At 37.4% G+C, this 22,869-nt stretch overlaps 1 protein-coding gene across 1 annotated transcript in view; it reads left to right on the top strand.

The window, feature by feature from the left end:
- Window positions 1-13,854, top strand: part of dmrt1 (doublesex and mab-3 related transcription factor 1) — a 35,552-nt gene extending 21,698 nt beyond the window's left edge. The window contains 1 exon segment of the mRNA XM_032577925.1: window positions 13,490-13,854. Coding sequence (XP_032433816.1) covers window positions 13,490-13,635 — 146 coding nt within the window. The 3' untranslated portion in view covers window positions 13,636-13,854.
- Window positions 13,855-22,869: the final 9,015 nt, after the last annotated feature.

Below are 22,869 nucleotides of genomic sequence, written 5' to 3' on the forward strand. Positions count from 1 at the left end.
CAGTAAAAACAAAAGCAACACAAGTTACTGAGATTCTAATCTGTCAGATCTACATGCACAATAAAAATATTTAAGTATACACAATTGTGGTGGGAGTTGATTAATTGAGTTAATTGTAATTAATTAATCTTTTTTTTTAGAAAACTATTTATTGACTAATTTAAAAACCTTTTTTACTGCTAAATTATTGGATAAATAGACATGAGCAAATATATTTAAGAGCAAAAGCAAATATATTTATTCCGTTTAAAATGTTGTTCAGCTATCAGATTGATACAAAGTGTTATTCTAGCCATTCAGTTTTCCGGTGTTTCTTTAGAAAAGTGGACTGTGGACGCTGACATTAGCGTTAGCGTCTGTGCATGTTTAGCATTGAGATGCTATTTTAGCCTTGAATAGCTTTGCTGATTGTCTAACTCATTTTAGCACAACTTGAACACAACAATAATCTTTTCCAGCGTCCATCAGATCATTTTTAGAACCATAAATTAAAACCGAGTGGGTCGAGAGAAGCGCGTTTGTTGGCCATCGCTGTTGTTTCTGGGTATAGCTTGTGTGTCAGCAGCTGCGTTTCAATTGACCTTAAAATTGCACAACTTGCAATTACGACAATATGGAAACACTGCGATTTTGAAAATGCATTTTTTCGATAAAAGTTTCTTCGCTGGGATGAGGTGTTTTGTTTTTCAGCCATATCAAAATAAATGTATCTAGCAAAACTGTGATGGGAACAGTTTTTTTGCATCATGAGTCTCGTGATCAACAACAGGATGTTACTCCTGTCAGAAACAACAAAGAAGACAACAGGAAGTGGTAGGAGGATGACAGTTTGTTTGCTCTCAGCATCACACAATTCATAAGAAGTTGTGCATCATTCAAACGTGTTGAATTCGTAGCTCTTCGGTAAAATGGCTGACTATAATTTCCAGAAAAAGGCCGTGGACGTAGCCGCTCCCCAGTAGGCGGAGTTTGTCTCTCCAACACCTGAATAAGACGCCAACCTCTGCTGTGATTGGGTGAATGATGGATATATCTGTAACTGTTTACGTCAGTCGCCGGCATTATTTTTAGTGACTTGTTAACATGAGTTTAATTTAATTTCTTATTTAATAGAAACATCGCAACTGCAAAATTTAGTTTTTTTGACATTAGCCGAATAGCGACAAATATTTGCGAACATTTGTAATGAAGAAGCAGGTTACAGAAAGCAGCGTGCGCCTGGACCTTGAGGTGAAGTAAAACCATGTTTGGTTGGGATCAGACGGAGGAAGCGGTTCCTGTGATCTTCCTTCCCTCCCTTCCCACACGGCGCCTGGCAGATTTATCTCCCTCCCAGGATAAGGCTAATCATTTGGCCAAATACAGAGATCCAAATAACCTTCAAGTGTGCCACGCTGTCCTTTCCCCTCCCCTCCTCACCTCTTCCTCCTCCTTCTCACTCTTCCTCCCCCCCTCTCGCTGTCTCCGCAAAATTGCCTTCTGGAGTTAGTGAGCGGGAACAGTTAAGATTTACAAACAATGATGAAGCTTGTCATGCGTCTTTCTCCATCCGTCACGGCGGTGCGGGCGGAGCCGTGGGCAGAGCCATCCCGGTGTTCTTCATAAAAGCCAGCTCGCTGTGAAATACGCCCCCGGCCGGCCTGTTTACTGCCCCGCGCTCGTCAGCAGCCGCGCCGCTGTAAATCGCCGGCCGGGAGGTGACAGTGCAGTCCATCAAACTCCCCTCCCCTCTCAACATCTCATCTCACGTCGCCTCCACTCCCACCCACCCACTCAGTACAAATATACACATACACAGAGACATCCACAGTGTTTCTCCACAAACAGCCGCCTCACGATGAGCTGCCCAGCCAGAGTTATGGTCGCCTCAGACTCATAGGTGACATTTTTCTGTCCTTGTCCCGACCAACAGAATTTAGAAGTTGGTTATCTCTCAGCACAGCAACTTTTCCTTTACTTTTCTAAAAGCGGATTTAGCCCGCAGTCAGACGTGATGATGGAGCGCCACTCGGCCGGCTATACGTTTGTCTGTGTTGTTATATTGGTGTCAGCACAGCGCCTACTGTAATTTAAATGCAAATCAGATTGTTGAAGTATTGCAGATTTTCATCCTGCTAATCGATAGACCTGTGTGAGCCCATTAAGTTAGAAATCCATTACTATCTTTCTAGATGATATTCTATTGATTTTTCTCACTTCAATCTATATCCTACTGTACACCAGCGTGAGTTACTGCGTATAAAGTCTGTCGTTTCAGGTTGTCAGCCTCCCTCTGAAGAATAAGCAAAGAAAAAAACAACAACCAAGAAGCTGCCGCCGCTGCGTTTCTTTGTTTCGTGTGTAAAATGGCTTTTAGCTGCTTTCAGGTCAGATTACTTGCCATCACAAACCTTCGCCTCACACTCATTTTTGAGATGCCACAAAGGCCGCTCACTCTTTAGGATTTATTAAACCTAAACGAATCAGAAATCGGTTCCGCACCGCAAAGAGGTGACCTTTTCAAAGTAAGCACTGTTTCATGTCATGTAGCCAGAGTTCATTGCTGATAAGTTCAGAACGTCACCAACTTTAACACATTTACTCTGTTGATTCATTACCAGAGGTGAAACCAACAGGACACTGCAAAAACACAAAATCTTAGCACATACTTTTGCTCTAATTTATAGTGTAAACATCTTAGTAAGCTTGAAATAATACAAAACTAACTTACAAATAACTTTTCTGAAAGATATAGGAGCTTATTTTAAGTGTATAAATCCTTAATTTTTATTGAAAAGTACTAGCAGCACTAGCAGATTATTTCAGTTATAAAATGGGAAAAATGTCATAAGTAAAATTATCTGTCAGTGGAACTAAAACTTTTTCATCAATATTTAGAAATTACTGACTTAAAACAAGCTCCTATATCCTTCATAAAAGTTTCTTGTAGGTTAGTTTTGAATTATTTCAAGCTTACTAAGATATTTATACTAGAAATTAGACCAAAAATACTTGGTAAGATTTTGTGGTTTTGCAATGGAGAAAAAGTTTGAAAATTACATTTAAAGCTGCAGTTTGTAACTTTTATAAAAATATGTTTGCTAAGTATTTATTAAAACTGTCACCATGTTGTGACAGTTTAAAATCCCTTCCACCTCCTCCCTGAGCTTCTATTACCATCTGAAGAAATGTACCAAAATCAACCAATCAGAGCAAGGAGGCGGGTCTTAGCGCTGCCAATCAACCTTAGGTACTGGCTGTTTAGTGTTCTTGTGGCAGAGAAACAACATACTGATTATTTTACAGCTCTGTCTCATACCAAGCTGTCATGACATGGTGACAGTTTCAACAAATATGTTAAAAAATATATAGTTTTAAAAGTTACATTACAATTTTGTCAAAATTAAGACAAAATGTATTCCTCTGGTCTAAGATAAACTAACTTCTCTGAGTAAACAAACCTAATTGCAATTAGGGATGCACGATATATCCGCGCTAAAATCGGTATCTACTGATTTTAGTTATTTTTTAACGTATCGGTATCAGTCCAATAAATTAAACTGCAATGAGACAAAATGTGGAAAAAGTTCTAGATGTCAAACTGTTCTCCTGACATTTTTACAGTCATTTTCCCCCAAAGGCTTTTGTGCATTTACATTACATTATTCTACATGTTCCAGACCTTTCATATTAAATATAGACATAAAAAAATATTTTATTGTCATCTTGTTGCTGTCTGTTTCTGGTCACTTCTTTCTAAAGGTGTTGAAACGGTAAATAAATATATATAGCATATATATAATATTAGTAAATAACGTTATTAGCCATAACAACAAAATTAATATCGGATATCGATATCAGCCCCAAGTTTTATCCCTAATTGTAATATCAGTTTTGACATGATCCAATAGTAAATAGCACAAAAATAACTTCTTTTTGTCAAAAGTCCTTTTATGAAATTAGGTTTAACACATTACTATGATTTAGCTGTTTTTTTTAACTTAAACTCGCCTGAAAGGCGTTTACAGGAAACAGATTCAGTTTTATTTATTTTTCATTCAGTCCACTTTCATTAGATTCATATTAAAACTCAGTTACAACCTGACAAATCTGCCAGTTTAGATGTAAAGTCAGTAAATGAGAATGTTTCTCTGAGCTGTTTCTGTACGCTGAAGGGATGTTTGACTGGAGGCCCCTGGGAACCTGGTAGCTCTTATTTTAGCGTTTCTCCTGGTTCTTGATTACAGAATAAAACTCCTGTGAGAGCTGTCAAGCCGTCCTCCCCGGCCCGTGGTGCTGCTAAGTGCCCTGATAGCCTCTGGGGCTAAATACCAGTATAATTGTCTGCTCAGGGCACAAGCACCACAGTAATGTGTTGTACAACACCACCATTAACACAGGCCTGGGGCTGTGGAGACATTAAATGGCCAGGGCTGTGTAGTTTATGTCCTCTTATCCTCACTCTCTATTTCTCTTTCTGACTCTCTCTCTCTCTCTCACACACACACTCACACGCACACCCACACACACACACACCGTCCTGCTGGCTTGAAGTGAAATGAAATGGTTCTGTCGAATGCTGTTGAATCTGAAATGTCCTTCTGCTGAACCTGAAGTCTCAGCATCTGATAAGAACGTCCAACATTTCCCTGGTTTAGTGGTTTTACAGGAGGAAAACTGAAAGAGATTAAACTTCTGTTCCATTTCTGCTCAACAGAAACTTATTTCACCTGCAGTTTGTTACATTAATTACAAATTTAAAAATACTTTATTGATTTTAGGGAAATTAAATGTTGTTATAACTCATTACTTCATATTTTCATGGAGTTATTGTAAATGTGTTGGCTGTTGGGAGCAAAGAGCTCCTGTAGCAGTCTGCATTATAGCTAATTTAAAGAAGCCTCTATCTGAAGACACTCAGGAAAGTCTCAGGAAAGAGTTTGTCTTTGACTCATTGTAACAAGTGCTTTTTGTGAACTTTGGTAAAATTTGCCTCTTCATGCTTTCAGTCGTCTTTAATTAAAGCGAGGTTGGTCTTGGTTTGGGGCGCGATAGGATGCAAAACACGGAGATATCATCTATCCAGCCTCCTTATCTGGTGGTCTCCCTGTTTAATGTGTTGCAGACATAAATAAGAAATCACCAATCACATGGCAGCACCTCCTTTAGGCCCCTTTTACACAGAGGAGAACCGAAGCATTTCTGTTCCAATCCAGTGACAGGAACACTTTTTTAAAAACCAGCTCTCAAAGAGAGTGAAACTTTTTGTGGATGCCCCCTGCAGGTGTGAAAGCTGTTGGGTTTACTGGACGCAAGGGCAGAGAACAACAAAACGGATAACACTTACTTAACCTGCACATCCGACGACATGCTAAAATCACAGCGCCGTCTGGTGGCCTGGCATGAATACCAAAAATGCCTGAATACAAAGGTTTCGACTGCAAAAAAAAAAAGCAATTAATTGCGTTGAAATTTTTAATGTGTTCTAAATGAATGTGTTAAAGTCCCAGCACAAGTAATTACAGAATACTATTTCCTGTTGGTTAGTTTATTTTTTGTTTTAAAGTAAAACGCTGCAGGCTACATCCAGGTCTAACTGAATATGGTTGTTTTGTCTCTGAAAACAATAAAAGAAAAACTACTTTAGATTCCACCAGAATTTCTGTTTTTTCTTTTTTAGTTGTTTACTTTTGTCAAAAATAACAGTTGACAATTTAAAATTGAATCTGTTTAGTTTAAAGTGCTTTACTTTAAACTGTTAAAATATATCTATATTAAACTATTATTTGTTTTTTTCCTTTTATGATTTTATTTCATGTATGTGCTTTTTTCTGGTAAAATGTCTGAGATTTTAGAAAAGTGTTAAATAAATAAATTATATTATTATTATTCCAGATTTAGCAGAGCGTGCTTCCTCAGGATTTTCTGATAAAACAAACTTAGTAACGTTTTACTCTCCTCAGCCTCTGATGTTGGTGTGCGTTGGTAAATGATGTTTCCATGGCAGCTCTCTGAAACAGTTGAACGACTTGAATAAACACATCTGACAGCTTTACCGCGGCGATATATTTCACTCTTCCTGTGTCCTTTACTTTGGCATTTTTCTTACGCTGTCGACTCACAATTAATCTCTTGTTTAAAGCTCAATGATAGAAAAGTCACGCAAACATCGATCGGCCGCCTCAGCTCATTATTGCATATCCATAACTCTTGGATGGATCCCGTCAGAACGCCGGCGACCCTCCGACGTGCCATTTTGCGAGCTGATGGGGCACAGTAGCCGAAATGGAGATTTAGCGCGGAGACGGCGGCGGCGTCACGCCTCTCTGGCGGTCGTCCTCGCCGGGGACAGATTGGTTAACAATGCAGGAGCAAAGGGTCGTCTCTGCTTAATTAGCCTTTGACCTTAGCGCCTGATGCCTTCTGTCAAACCGCGTTGGTCCTCCGCTCACATCGGCTCCACTGCAAACCAATAATGAGCCTCTAAGTGTTTCTTTAAACATCTTAATTGCTTCAAAAGCGGCTCCGTCCCTTTAAACTACTGTCTCAATGCTTCTCAGTTTGGCGAGACGAGAGAGAGTAATTTATGGAAGATTTAACAGCAGACAGTAAAATGAATAGTCCGTAATAATGGCAATGCAAAAGCTTTTATTGACCCGGTTGAGTTCACTGATTAGAGTGTTTGATGTGGCTTAAAATTAGAAGCAGCTCAAGCATCACAGTTCTGCTGATCAAAACAAAAACATTTTGAGTTTTTTCTTGAAAAAGAGGAAAAGTTGTGAGCAAAACATGTTTTCTAAATGTGTAAGACTCAAATAAGGATCACCTCTGTGCTTATTTTTATTTACACATGGAAAAGGTCAGAGGAGTCCATGTTTATTGACACTGGGAAATCCACACCGCACCTTTCAGATTTTTATGCATAAAACGCTCAAAATATTTTTTTCTTTTTCTTCAACTTTCCGATTACGAGCCACTTTCTGTTGTTCTGTCACCGAAAATCCCAGTAAGTATTTTAAAAAACAAAAATCATAAAAGATATAAGCTTTGGTTAGTAAAAGCTTAACTTTAAAAGAAAACAGATTTTAAAAAGTTTGTTAATATACTGCAAAAGCACAAAATCTTACCAAGTTTTTTTGGTTTAGTTTCTAGTGCAAATATCTTATTACACCTCAAATAAGGCCAAACTAACAGGTAACTTTTTAACAAGAAATAGGAGTTTGTTTAAGTACAGTGGTGTGAAAAAGTGTTTGCCCCCTTCCTCATTTCCTGTTTTTCTGCATGTTTGTCACACTTAAGTGTTTTGGAACATCAAGCCAATTTAAAAAATAGTCAAGGACAACACAAGTAAACACAAAATGCAATTTGTAAATGAAGGTGTTTAGTATTAAAGGAGAAAAAAAATCCAAACCATCATGGCCCAGTGTGAAAAAGTGATTGCCCCCTACACCTAATAACTGGTTGGGCCACCTTTAGCAGCAACAACTGCAACCAAGCGTTTGCGATAACTTGCAATGAGTCTTTTACAGCGTTCTGGAGGAATTTTGGCCCACTCATCTTTGCAGAATTGTTCTAATTCAGTTACATTACAGGGTTTTCGAGCATGAACAGCCTTTTTAAGGTCATACCACAACATCTCAATAGGATTCAGGTCAGGACTTTGGCTAGGCCACTCCAAAGTCTTCATTTTGTTTTTCTTCAGCCATTCAGTGGTGGACTTGCTGGTGTGTTTAGGATCATTGTCCTGCTGCAGAACCCAAGTTCGTTTCAGCTTGAGTTCACGAACAGATGGTCGGACATTCTCCTTCAGGATCCTTTGGTAGACAGCAGAATTCATAGTTCCATTTATCACAGCAAGTCTTCCAGGTCCTGACGCAGCAAAACAGCCCCAGACCATCACACTACCACCACCATATTTTACTGTTGGTATAATGTTCTTTTTCTGAAATGCAGTGTTCCTTTTACGCCAGACGTAATGGGACACACACCTTCCAAAGAGTTCCACTTTTGTCTCATCGGTCCACAGAATATTTTCCCAAAAGACTTGGGGATCATCAAGATGTGTTTTGGAAAAATTGAGACGAGCTCTAATGTTTTTTTTGCTCAGCAGTGGTTTTCTTCTTGGAACTCTGCCATGCAGGCCATTTTTGCCCAGTCTTTTTCTGATGGTGGAGGCATGGACGCTGACCTTAACTGAGGCAAGTGAGGCCTGCAGTTCTTTGGACGTTGTTGTGAGGTCTTTTGTGACCTCTTGGAGTCGTCGCTGCGCTCTTGGGGTGATTTTGGGCGGCCGGCCACTCCTGGGAAGGTTCACCACTGTTCCATGTCTTCGCCATTTGTGGATAATGGTTCTCACTGTGGTTCGCTGGATTCCCAAAGCTTTGGAAATGGCTTTATAACCCTTTCCAGACTGATAGATCTTAATTACTGTCTTTCTCAATTGTTCCTGAATTTCTTTCAATCTCGGCATGATGTGTAGCTTTTAAGGATCTTTTGGTGGACTTTACTGTGTCAGGCAGCTCTTATTTAAGTAATGTCTTGATTGAAAACAGGTGTGGCAATAATCAGGCCTGGGTGTGGCAATAGAAATTGAACCCGGGTGTTAAAAACCACAGTTATAATCTATTTTAACGAGGGGGGCAATCACTTTTTCACACAGGGCCATGATGGTTTGGATTTTTTTTCTCCTTTAATACTAAACACCTTCATTTACAAATTGCATTTTGTGTTTACTTGTGTTGTCCTTGACTATTTTTTAAATTGGTTTGATGTTCCGAAACACTTAAGTGTGACAAACATGCAGAAAAACAGGAAATGAGGAAGGGGGCAAACACTTTTTCACACCACTGTAAATAATTTCTTAATATTGATGAAAAAGTTCAGGTTTTATTGGCAGATTATTTCTCTTACGGGAAAAATGTCATGTTCTAATCAGAGTTGGGCAGCAACTAGTTACGTTTATTGACTATTTTTTTGAAAAAAAAAAAAACTTTTAGGAGTATTTTTACTATGTTGTACTTTTTACATTTACTTGAGTAATTTTATTATGAAGTATTTTACTGGTGTAAAATTTCTGAATTTTCTACCCACTGAATGTAAAACAAAAATGTTTTAACTAAAAATTCACCAAACACAGACACACACCGGCAGTTTTTGTTAAAGTTTAATAAAATCTTTATTGGAAGAAACTGATTTTGAAAAAATTTCTTTATTTTTTTGTTACTGATGAATTATTGTCATTTTATTCCTTAAAATTTCCATATAACTTTATATTTTGGTCGGTCTGATGACATCATTTTTAAATGTTACATGATTGATAATTTGATCAGTGCTTGAGTTTTTACCAAATAGTTTTTTACTCTTACTTGAGTAATTTCTTGGATGGATACTTTTTACTTTTACTTTTGAGTAAAAATATGTTAAAGTAGTTCTGCTCTTACTTGAATACAGTTTTTGGCTCCTCTGCCCACAACTGCTTATCAAATCACTGACTTTGGCTGTATCCTGCTGAAAGTTGGTTTTCCCTTATTTAAAGTGTTTTTAGTAGGAAGTACTCGGTGAGGTTTAGTATGTCTGCAGTGTGTTAGTCAGAAGCGTTTTGGTGAGCGATCTGGGCCTGCAGGGTGAAGGTCTGCCTGCTGAACGTCGGCTGAATGCGTTGGCTGTTTAAAGCCCGGCCGCCCGCCTGATCTTTGGCTCCGTTTTCTGGGCCATTAACTCCTGCAGCCGCTCCGACGGCGTGATGAGCAGCCACAGACGGCAGCGTCCATCTTTACAAGCTGGACACACATGGGTCCGACCGGGCCTGCTTTTTTTTTTTTTAGACACCTCGTATCATTTTAATGGCTGCCATTTAATCTCAGGGCAACCTTGTCATGTGACAGGCAACTCTTCATCCCTGCGATTTAATTTTTTCTCCTTCATAACAGCCTCACTAAACGCTGCCGGCCCTGAACGCCTCCTACACATTCACACAGGTGAAGAACGATTCTTCTGTCTCTTCCAGAACGTCTCGCAGTTTCTTCCTCTAAATCAGGGGGTCCAAACTGTGGCCCCGGGTCCATTTGTGTCCCTTTCACTGAATTTGTGCTGCAATTCAAGAATGATGCAAATTTGACTCATCCATTTTATTTGAAATAAGGGTAAAATTATTTCCGACATGATTTTCTTAAAATTAAAAATGTTAAGTGCAACACAGAGTATTTGTCTTTGTATAACTAAGACTTTACAATAACCACGTTTATCAAGACACTTCCAACAAAAAGCTGACTTTGCTGATTTATTAAACTTCGCTAACTATACCAAACATTTTGAAAAAAAATAGGCCCGTCGCAATTAATCAATTAATCAATTAATCACATGACACATTAAACCAAACTCATTAATTTCCTTCTGCATCAAATTGTTTTTCTATTTCGACAAAAACTGGATGATAAAATTCTGGTGTTTAGGTCTCAACTAAAATTTTTTTAAGGATACTTTTATTTACAGACTTCATAATTTATTTTATTTGTTGTTTCTGTTGTTTTTGTTTCTTTATTTTGGATATTTAAAATGTTCCAGTGTTAAATGTTCATTAGACTACAGAGTTGAGAATGTCTTCTTCCTTTATTACATATTATTGCCTTTATTTTACTTGAAAATGGTGTCAAAACAACAATATTATCGTTTATCGCAATAGCAGAAATGTTTTATCAGGACAGACCTAGACTCACATCCTGTTCTTAAACCGAGAATACATTTATTTAATCAAACTAAAAGCAAATTGAAAACTAAATGCTTTTCCCTCAAAAATGTACCATTTTATAGGCTTTTATTTTAGTTTTTTTTGGTTTTATTTTCACCTTTTTTAACTCATGTGACCATAAGTTCTGCTTACTTAAGTTCAAGTTGATTATTTTTAAAGCTAAAATCAGAAGTACAGAGTGATATTTTCCTAACTGTCTCTTCATATTTAACGCTACTAAGATATGTTATATTTGATTTGTGTCTTGGCAGATTTCTGTGTTTACTTAAGCGTTATCTCGTTGGATCGGTACGGGTGGTGAGTGTGGAGTATGAAAGCCACAGAGCGCTTATCCTCTCTGGATCAGACTGAATTACCATCTACTCTCACATCTGGGCTTTTGTTCCCCTCCCGTTTTTTGGCAGCAGCAGAAATGATTGCACCTTCATTGAAACCCTCCCTCCTTTTCCCAACAGGACAAGTGGGAGGTTAAAAAAGCTTCCTTTTGTTAGTCCACACAAAGACAGTTTAATAGTTTAGAAACCTTATATATATAGTGCTGAGTGACTGCAAGAAGGGCAGAAGTTCATTCCAGAAACAAAACTTTCTCAGGTGAAGTTTGTCTTGTTACAAACCGCCTCCTGAACTGTTTGTGAGATTTGTAAGTCAATACATTCAGGTTTTACTTCCATTTCACACAACGTTTCGACACTTTCACATTCAGAATTGTTTCTATTTCTATCGGTAGACAACGATTTTTGATGTATTATGATGATAAATACACTCAAACTCATAACTTGATTTTGAATTTTCCAAAGTTTTCACAACGTTCCAACCATCCATCGTCTGTTCCTGGTCGTCGGCGTCGCGTTGGGTTCGTTTCAGGAGGTTCATAACTGATGCAAGCTAAGTCTTGGTTTGGTTGAAGTGAATGATTTGGCTGTGAATGTGAGCGCCAAGCAGACCAGAGACTGCTCCAAAAGCAGGAAGTGGACGACAGCACAGGGAATTCTGGGTAAATACCACCAAAACAAATGCGCTAACTAGCGCTAGCGGGAGAATTGGCTTGTGAAATCCTACAACCACTAAAATCTGATGCTACTCCATTATTGTTTACGTTTTGTGAAGAAGGAAGTTGCGTTCAGTGTCTTCTTCAGAGATTTTTGTGGCCTTCCCTTCAGTGATGTTTGGTGCAGCGCCCCTACAGGCAAAGAGGGGAACAAGTTGCTCAAAGGGTTTGGTTGGTTTGACTCAGAGCTGTGGGAAAATGGAAGAAATTTTGATCCCAATCAAACAGAGTCTACTGGACTATCAGGTTTGAAAGCATCCTTAGAGTAACCAGTCATTAAGAGTTACGATTTGACTGTGGAAGGAATCCAGAAAACTCACTATTTCTAGATTCTGTTCTTCATGTTCTCAAAAAAAACAGATTATATTGTTTGTTTTGTGTTAATTAACATCATTTTCTTACAGTAAACTGAATAGATGACAGAGAATTACTTTGAATCATCGGATGTCAAAAAAATCCCCCTGATCGGACAAACGAAAGCTGGATTTTTTCTCCTGAAAACGTTGGGTATGAAATGAGGTCGCTGCAATAAGTGAGACACAGATAAACATGCAGATACTAACAATCAGCTGACAGTTAGTTAGTAAACCAACAGGCCTCCACTGCTAATTGAGAACAAGGCTTTCTGCTGTTTCAGTGGTTTCATTACGCAGCAGGGCAGAGGATAGGCGAACGATGCCAAGAACACGTGTCGTGATTTAACGTCCCTGCGGAAACGAACACGTCCGCTCGGTTCCAGCCTTTAATGGCGTCGTAGATTTCCTGCTGATGAACGGAGGCAGAATTAACAGTGAGCGTGCTAATTCACCACGCTGCTGTTACTGCTGTACAAACAGAGCGCCGAGGAACAAAAGCTACTCCAACATTAGTGTTAACGATCGAGCTGTCAGTTCTGAACTGGTGACAAACTGCAGACGAGCAAAAATCGGAGTCCAAAACCAATCAGGAAGTTAATGAGGAGAAAAATTACTCCTGTTTTCCTTCCCAGCTCTGCTGAGGAGAGGAGAGCAGGAAAAGCTACTACGACTGGACGAATTTCATTTGTGTCATCTGACAGAGATCCTTCAAAATAAACATTACAGATTATCTGTAAATATTCTGTGGGATAAAGTAGCTAATAAAAATGACATTTCACACATTCTTCTTTATTGCAACGTAAACATAACGATTTTAAATATTTAAAAAAGCAAATGCAAACATCAGGCGTAGATTTGGAGAATACACACATACAGCAGCAATATGCTTTACGACAAAGAATAATAGAAAGGGTCACAAATCCCCCTTCAAAATAAATGTTTGCATAAATTAAAAGGTTTTAGCTGCGTTTTAAAAGATTCAACAGAAGATGAAGGAGTATTATTATTTAAACTTGTTTTAGGTTTGCATCATATTATAATGTTCTCTCACTAAAAACATAACCGTTTTTCTTTCATGCATGTTTGAGAAATCCTTAAATCTCCACGGCAAAACACCTGGGTGAACGTAGCCCCGCCTTCTAGACGCAGCTCCTCCCCCGCTGAGCTCCTTCAGACTAGCCATGAGCAATTAGCAAACACCTCATGTTAGAGCTTCTTGGCCGATCCATCACCTAAACATATGAGTTTATCCATCCACACTTTAAAAGAGGAAAATATACTCAGATAATCTGAATAAATATGGGATATTGAAGTGAAATTTGTTCTGGAAGTGAACTCTGACTGTGTTTCTCCCCGCAGCGTTTTCACCCACCAGCTACGACTCGACCATGACCTGCCGCTCCATGAGCGCTCTGGTTCTAAACGATGACAAGGCCGAGTGCGAGGCTGGCGGCCAGGCGGCCAGCTTCACCGTCAACACCATCAGCGGCGACACCAGCAACTAAAACACTAGAAGAAGAAGAAGAAGAATGCCACGATAAGTTCTCGCCTGAACTGAAAACTGTTCAGCTGTTACAGCAGATTTTTGTTCCTGATTTCTGTTCTGCTCTGAGTCTCTGTTCGTAACTGAAGGGAGTTAATCATCCAAAAACTGCCTTTATTTTTTATGATTCCTAATTAGAAAAAAAAAAATCAAGACTAAATTAGATTACACAAAATAAAATACAGTACTCTCAAACGTTTACACACCTGTACGTATTATTTCAAAACATTTTAAACCTTAAGGTGGAATATATGTGTGCAATTCAGTTAAAGAACATTTATTATCACAACAACAGAAAAATTGTAAACAACACTGCAAAAACACAAAATCTTAAGTATTTTTGGTCAGTTTTCTAATGCAAATGTCTTATAAGATTTATATAGGAGCTTGTTTTTAGTCAATAGGTCCTTAATATTGATTTAAAAAAATAAACTTGTTTCACTGGCAGATTATTTGACTTATAACATGTAATATTTACCATATCATAATCAACATAGCTAGAACTTTTTCATCAATATTAAGGAATTATTGACTCAAAACAAGCTCATATTTCTTGCTGTATAGTTACTTATTAGTTTTGTCTCATTTTGAGAGCATTAAAATATTTGAATTAGAAGCTAGGCAAAAATACTTGGTAAGATTTTGTGTTTTTGCAGTGTAGATCCAAACATGGTAAAGACATGATTGCATGTAAACAACTTTTATTCCCTGTAACAGATTCATTTCCAGTTTAATTCTGAGGGTTTAGCGCTTCATTATATTTGGATTATTAAAGGATTTATCTTTTTTTTTCGACAGACCTGCGACTTTACCAGGTGTGTAAACTTTAGGATCGCTGTATTGGTCAAGTTTGTATTTTTTTATAAACTACATCCTGAAACACTGGAATCAAGGTTTTATTTCTTTAAATTAAGTAATGAAATGTGGTTAATTGGACTTATTGTGTGCATTAATTTCACATTATACACAATATAAATAATGCAACTTTTACTTTGGTGTATTTTTTTTTAATCCAGTAGGTTAATTTTCTGTTTAAGGATTGTTTTTTTCTGCTATGTTGAGCAGTTTTCCGTTTATTTTTATTTTATAATAAACAAGATTTGTATTAATCACTCTGAACGGTTTGGAGCGGAGGAGTTTTTTTGTTTTGGTTGTAATTTGCCAATCAGCCTCTAGGTGCCGCTGGATCTTACTGTATTCTCCCTTTCTGACATATATTTTAATTTTCCCAAATCAGACACGATGTTGTTATTCCAACAGAATCACATCAGGTGCAAATAAATCTCATTAATCTCACATCTGTGAAATTTATTTTGACAATTTTTTAATTTTGCACAAAAAAATTAAGATATTTTTTTTTTCTGAGCAGCAGTGTGATAAATGCTGAGAAGCAGTCCAAGTTGTTTTCCTGGTTTAGAAATGTTTGTCTCCAGGTTTAAGAAAAGCAAAGCGAGGCGGCAGGTCGTAAATCCCGCTGCTCTTCTCTCTGTGGGCGTGTGATGAGCGCCGGATGCTTATTTATGGCCTCGTTTATTCCTCTGGATTTGCATGTGTATTGTATATTTAACCCCTTCTCAGCAGAGGTGTTGGTGCCGCACGCGGGTTATTGTTTACAATTTTTTACCCACTTTGGGACGACCTTGTAGAGTGAGCTGAAGCAACGCTCAATAACACAACATTTATGGAGAAATGTTGTGTTTGCAGCCTCATATCTGGCTGAAAACTTTGAAAAATATATTTAAAATAAGGATTTTTTTGGTTTAATTTTAGCAAACCAGTGAAAATATTTCACCACTTTATTAGCAATAAATGGTTTACATTTGAATCATTGCTAACATATTAGCATGTGTTTACAGCCTTAGAAAACATTAGGATATATTGGTAGAATTTATCTGAAAATGTTTAAATCTCAAACCTTAAAAAATCCCCACTTGAAGAGCAGTTTGAACATTTATTACTTTCTTCAGTCACTTTTTGCTCATTTTTAATAAGGTTGATTTTGTGGTGAGCTATCGGAGATGATCTGTCCAGTTTTCATTTTCTTCAACATTTTCTGGCATTTTAATGAGTTTTCCAGTTTCCTTGAAGAGAAACAGACCCGCCATCATTCTTAAAGAGGCAGTATCGTGTTTTCCAGGCACATAGTGTCATTTTATGGCACAATCAAGTAACTATGTTACCTTCAGTTGTTGTAGAAATGCTTTATATATCAAATATGACTGAAAAGAAATTTGACTTCCTGATTTAACGTCTTGAAATTGGGCATCTGTTTCTTTAAGAAGTCTTCTGAAGCTTCGCCTTCACAAAGTCATCACAACACTATCATTTTTTATTTTTATTATTCCAAATTCACCTGGAGTGTTTGTTGCTGAAAATCTTAATCTTAGTCTCATCTGAGCCAAGCAGACGGTTCTAATTAAAGTTAAACCTCACATTTACATTTGTGTCATAATTCCCAAACAAGCAGTTAGCATGTAGATATTGTCTGATGAATGTTGTGGAGATAAATTCAAGTAAACCAAGCAGTCAAAGGAAAACCAGTGGAACCGAGTAGCTGCTGGTGAAGAAGGGGTTTCAGTTATTGGAAACAGAAAGACAATGGTGGACACGTTTCTGCTAATAGCAGAAAGGGCTAATTTTTCACTTTAGCTAACTTTGAAAACGTTTAGCGGAATAATTTGCTTGATTGTGTTGTAAACTTTTAGTTGAATAATGTCTCCATTTATTTTGAAGCTTTTGGTTAAGTTAAGAAATCTTAAAGTAGTTGGACGTTTATATGCGCGCTCTTATTTTGAAGGGAATAAAGTGTGTTTACAGAGCAGTTCCGTTTCCTCTGCTCACTTCTCTTTTTTTTATCACTATTTCATAAAAAAAATACACAATCAAAATAAAACAGCGACAGCAGAGAACAAGATATAAGCATTATTAATAGAGCATGTAAATTATGTCAAAATTGCAGTCATTCAAGGATAGATATAATATGAATTGAAGTTAGCACTTTAGCATTAGCGTCCGCTAGCGTTAGCATAGCTAATGTTTATGTTTAGTGTTAACTTTTGAGCTAGCAGAAAAATTAACTAAAAGATTGTCTAACTGATTACAGTTATTTTTGTTCAGAAACTTAACTCTGTATTATTTGCAGAAAATTAGCATATTGAAGCTTTTGTTCATAGATTATGTCTAAAATATTCAAAAGAAGACATTTGCAGCTCAGTCGGTTTCCACTGTGCATATTTTATTTAGGTATATTTCAACTATTAAAACAGGCAGTTATAAGCGTTTTTGAAAGAGTAATTTGATAAAGTTAAACATAACTTTCATTTATTTTAACAAGAGGTCCTAATTACAGTGGTAGCCACTGTAAAGTGTCAAACTAACCAATTTCTCAGTAAATATGTAACCTGAGGGTTTTAGTTTTTTTTTTTCTTGGATTACCTGAAATGGATGTAAGTGGAACTCGGCTTTTCCAGTCTAAATTTATTAGGATTCATTTCCAACGTTTGGCCACAGACGTAATTTGGAGCTTTCATGTTTACGTCGCTACAAGTTTTAGTGGAGTAAAAGTGCTGCGAAGTGATGAAGTGTAAATGTGAAGTCGTCCTGGGGACAACATAAAACCAGACAAAGAAAATTACTTGTATTTTCTTTTCCAGCACGGTGTTCATTGGATTCTGCCCCATCTGCTGTAATCAATAACATGACCGTCTTGTTTTTTTATGAAACGCACTTACTCTTAATTTCATCCACCAGTGGTTTTAGAGAGAAGAATGTGGAGTTACCTATAAGGCTTTGACATTATAAATCACCTCTTGAGACCAGATTGTACGGCAGTATCGATTGATCCTGATATATCACTGAAATTTACTGTCACTTCTGTTTTCAATTAAAGATACAATCAGTCAGATAATGACTTAATTGGATTTTACAGAAGATTGAGTTTTATCGCCTTGTGCTTTACGAGTTTAGTTAAGGAAGGCCGTTTTATCACCGCTGCCGCTGACTTGTCCTTCTGTAGCTGCCGGCCCGTGTACAGCGGCGGGAAGAAAGTGTCACAGGGTCGCTTTTCCTTGAGCTGCCTCGGCCTCCATGAATCACGGCTCCCGGTAATAGATAAAATCAGGCCGGATCGCGGCTGACAGAGTGATGGCGGCTCGTTACAGACAGGAAGTCTGCAAAGCTCAGAGGTGAAGGAGGAAATATTTAAAACTGCAGAGGCGAGTTTTAAAGACACTCTGAGCTTCATGGCAGAATCAGGCAGAAAATCTGATTTTAATGCTTTATTTCAGCAAATTCCTGGATTTTATCTCGACACAAAGAGTTAATTTTGTTTCTTGAGACATAGCAGAGTTTGGCAGTAAATATTTTTATCAAAAAACTTTATTTAATTTTTACTACTATAAGTTAAAAAGTAACTTAAATAAAAAGAAAAAGATGAAAAGGTTCTAGTTCCATTGGCAGATTATTTCTCTTATGGGAAAAATGTCTTGTGATTAGAGTTGGGTAGTAACTAGTTACATTTACTTGAGTAACCTTTTTGAAATAATTTACTTTTAGGAGTTTTTTTACTACACCTTTTACTTGAGTACTTTTATTCTAAAGTTATATTATAAAGAAATTATATATTATAAGGAAATTTGACTTAACTGGAGTCAAATTTCTGGATTTTCTACCCAATAAATGAAAAACAAACATGTTTTAACCAGATACACCTGCAGTCTTATTAAAGTTTCATAAGATTTTTACTGAAAGAAACGTATTTGGAAAAATTTGTTTTGTCTGATATTGTAATTTTTTTTGTTACTTAGGTAAATTATTGTCATTTTTATCCTTAAAATACCAAAATTTCCACTGAGCTTCATACTCTGACCAGTCTGAGGATGCAATTTTTAAATATTAAATGATTGATCATTTGATTATTTAATACTGAAGTAGATTTTTACCAAATACTTTTTTACTCGAGTAACTTCTTGGATGGCTACTTTTTACTTTCACTTGAGTAAAATATGTTGAAGTAGTGCTACTTTTGCTCTTACCCTAAATACATTATATGACTTTAATAGAAATAAATCATTAATGTTAAATCAGGAATTTAACTGAATCAAGCCGAGTTACAGACGCATCAGTGACTGTTTTCCCGGCTGCAGGCCAGAGAAGAATGACTGATCTCTCTAATCCAGATGTCAACCCAGTTCCTCTGAATGGGTTTGGGGATTTTAAATCAGCCTCTGTGTGACAGGAGTCCTGAGTGGCGGCGACGCCCCCAATCAGCCGCTCATAATGAGCCGAGGTCAGCGCCGCTCGACCCCGCAGTCATTAAAACAGAATAACTGTCCGGACGCGTCTTCACGCTGCAGAACCGAACTTTGTGTTTGTATTAAATATTAAAACTCAAAAGCACCAATACATACATAACTCTCCTGTGGCGTCACACTTCCGGGAACTTGTAACTGACAGCCAACTTGGCAGCCAGTTGCTAAGGAGTTGCTATGACAACAATAAACAAGCCATAAGCTCTCGCCTCGTTCCTAACATAAAGAATATAAGAACATTAAAACTATTGCACAGATACATTTTGGAGCATCTACCCAGCTCTGTGTAACTGAGACAGACTCAAAAAAGGTCATTTTCTGAAAGAGCAACATATAAACCCAGAACTCATCAACTGGCTCGGTTTTAGCTTCACCCACTTCAAATCCTAATTGTTTTATTTCTTAACTCAAACATAACAGAGATTTCAGGAAAATCCCCAACATCACATCAGCCATAAAGTTCTGCAGAACCTGTTTTTGACCCAAACACGCAGACACACTAAGGTAAGCGGATCACGATGCTGCTGTGTTTTTCTGGCTCTTCTTCTTCACCTTTTACCCACCAGCAGCAACGTCCCACCACAACATGCACTGATGCATCATGGGAACTCCCAGCTGGCATGATGCACCGAGATGTTTCCTTAACTCTGTCATAAAATCAAAGGATCAACTAGCGAACTACTCATAAAGTCATAGAAATATTTACTGAACTTCAATGTGTGAGTTAGTGATAAATAAGCTTTTTATTAATCGGGCAGTAGTGTGTTTTCCATGCATGTAGAGCCATTTTATAGCAAAATCCACTAACTGTTACCTTCAGTTGTTAGAAGATGCTTTAAGTGTCAAATATGAGTTAAAAGAAATTTGATTTTGTAATATAACACCTAGAAATTGGGCCTCTGTCTCTTTAAGAAACCTCGCCTTCAGGAACCCATCCCAACATGGCTCCTCTTTAACCCTTTAGCAACGTTTTTGCCAGCGTTGCTCTGAGCAGCAGCTCCTATAACGAGCTCAGCTGACCCACCAGCTGTTTGCTAACTGCTGCTGGCTAGTCTGAAGGAGCCGAGCGGGGGAGGAGCCGTGTCTTGAAGGCGGAGCCAGGTCCACTCAGGCATTTTGGGCAGCTGAATGGTTGCCATGGAGATTAAAGGATTTCTCAAACATGAAAGAATCCGAGCAACCCTCCAGGTCTGTTCTGATGAGTGAATAACATTATAAATGATGTAAAGGTAAAAAAGTTTTACATGATACCGGCCCTTTAACTTTGTCACGTCTCCAAGACGATGGTTTTTATCACTTTAAATAAAAAGAAAAAGGCGGGAGTGGGAACCTTTTCCCAGGATGCAACACAATGAGGAAGTGATGAGCTCAAATGGAGAAAACTGCTAGTTGATATTTATTTGTGTTTAATATTTAATGTATTGTTTATGTTTTTCAAGATTTTTAGTTTTAAGTGACAGTTGTTGATGATGGAAAATTACCAAATGTTAAAAAGAAAAAAGAACAACAAAACAATCAGTTTTTTATTTTACTAATAATTTTAGGACAAACAACAACTTTCACATTTTTATTTTAATGTTATGCAGAGTATAATATCTAATTGTGAATTTCTAAATCTTTCATTTCTGAATAATTCTGAGCTTAAATTGGAGCTTAAATCTTAAATTCAAATTAAATTTAAATCTTTTATTAACTATATCTAGAGCTGCAACTAACAATTATTTTAGTAATCAATTATTCTATTGATTTTTCTGACAATTGATCAATTAATCGGATTAAAATTTTCCTTTTTAGATTTTTTCAAACACTAAATTATTTTCTGTGCAATAGTAGATATATATTAAACTATGAAAATAAACAAGAAGATAATTGACTAAAAGTCAACAAAATGCCTTTCAGTTAAAAATCTGAAAATGCAATTTTATTTTTTACGGTTTCGGCTTAATTGCTGCTCTGGTTGTTTTGTTCTGTCAGAAATTTTCTTTCAGTCTATAATCCATCAATTACTAAATTAGTTGATGATCAATCCGATTAATCGTTTCAGCCGTTTGTGTTTCTTTCTTTCTGGTCGTTTCTCCCTTTCCGGTGTAACCGCGCTCTAATTTCCGGTGCCAGTTGTTTATTTCGCTCCAGGCGCAGTAATGATCCCGACATGGGTTTAAATAACTGCGCAGAGCATAAAACACGGGCAGCCGTGCGGCGTGCACAACTTGCAGCGCATCAAATTAAAGGGAAGCTCATCAGCGCGGTGTAAACTTTTATTCCGGTTTGTGTTTTCCCCCAACATGAATAAATTTATTGTGCGTTCGCCCCGCAAGCCTCCGGTACTTTAACTCCCACAAATCTACTCGGCCGGCACAAACAGCAAAGCCACTCTAGTCACCTTGAAATTTCCTCTGCTATTTTCCAATTAAAAGCTTAATAGCCCTGGAGACGGGCTCCATGCGGTGAAGTTTACCGGCTCTTATTCTGTGCGAGGCGCGCCGCTCGGATCCCATTATTTGCTTGAATAAACCTTTTTTACGGTCAGAAATGGCCCCGGCTTTGTCCGGTGTTATGTTTCAATGCCCTCTATTAGTCCGGCGGACGGGACATATCAGCGTCCTCAGCGCAGTTCCCAAAGGCCCTTTTATACACGCGGAGAGCTAATCATCTAAGTTATGCACCGCAGTGTGAAAGCTGCGAAAGCCATGCGCATGCGTGCTCTGTTCTGTTTGTTTGGACTAATTTTTAGGTCCCTGAAGGAAATTAAATGAATCAGCTTCAGAGAGACAAAGGCGATGTTTGCTAACAAATAAAGAAGATTTTGAGATGACTGTGTGGCCTTCAAGTTGTGATATTTACCTTAAAGACCAGAAAATAAAACACAAATACAAAATGGCTCAATTTGACATTTGGAAAATAAATTTGCTCAATGGGAACACTCCAAAAAACTTGTTTGCAGATTAAAGGTTTTGCCAAAACTGCATGGAAACATTTTTTTTTTTTTGTAGCACATGAGTCACGTGACCAACAAAGGATGTTACCCTGGCAACCACGAAGAAGATAACAGGAAGTTAAAAAATGGTAGCATTTTTCAAATGGAGAATGTGGCTCTGCACCAAGGGCGCAATGTGTGAAGGGGAGGGGAAAATCTATGCATATTTGAGTTAACCTGCAATTTTTTTATTGCTTTGTATCATGTACAATTAATAAAATGTCAATTCACAGTTTCTCTAAGACTCATATTTAGTGGAGAAAAAGTGTTTTTTTTCCTGTTGTTTTTAAAGACATTTATATTTATATTCCATAAAAACGTCTAAAATGTTTCAGCTGGTCAAATTTTCCTCTGATTTTTATTTTTCTCAAATAATGGATTCAGTGAAATAACCATTCTTAGATTTTTGACATTAATATTTTATTTATTAGAAAATTGCCTTTAGATTTCTTGTGAAAACCACAAAATATAAATTGCCATATTTTTTAAATTTTTTTTTTAATTTGTGAAGCTGTAAATAAATAAATAATACAGTCTAGATTTTCTCTAAAAAGTATTTTTTAAAATAATATTTTCCATGATGCCGATAGGGGGGCCCGCCCAGGGAAAAGCTCACTGAAGAACCACCTCTGTTCGTGAACAAAACAAGACATTAAAGGCTGTAATCTTTAAATTCAGCTTTTATTGTATTTGTTGGATAAATATGAAGGATAAATCTGCAGAGTTACCTTTCAGGGGGGTTTATTGTTAATTTGTGTGTTAAGCGGGATAATGTTCTGCTCACATACAGGGCCGGCCCAAGGCATATGTGAGCTAAGCATCTGATTGGGGCCCCCATGACAAAATGCTAAATATAATTTAGGGGCCAACTGTGGAACCTCTGGAGACGATGGTTCAAAATGTCATGGAC

The sequence above is a fragment of the Xiphophorus hellerii genome, chromosome 12 (genome assembly GCF_003331165.1).
Source record: "Xiphophorus hellerii strain 12219 chromosome 12, Xiphophorus_hellerii-4.1, whole genome shotgun sequence".
Taxonomy (NCBI): Eukaryota; Metazoa; Chordata; class Actinopteri; order Cyprinodontiformes; family Poeciliidae; genus Xiphophorus; species Xiphophorus hellerii.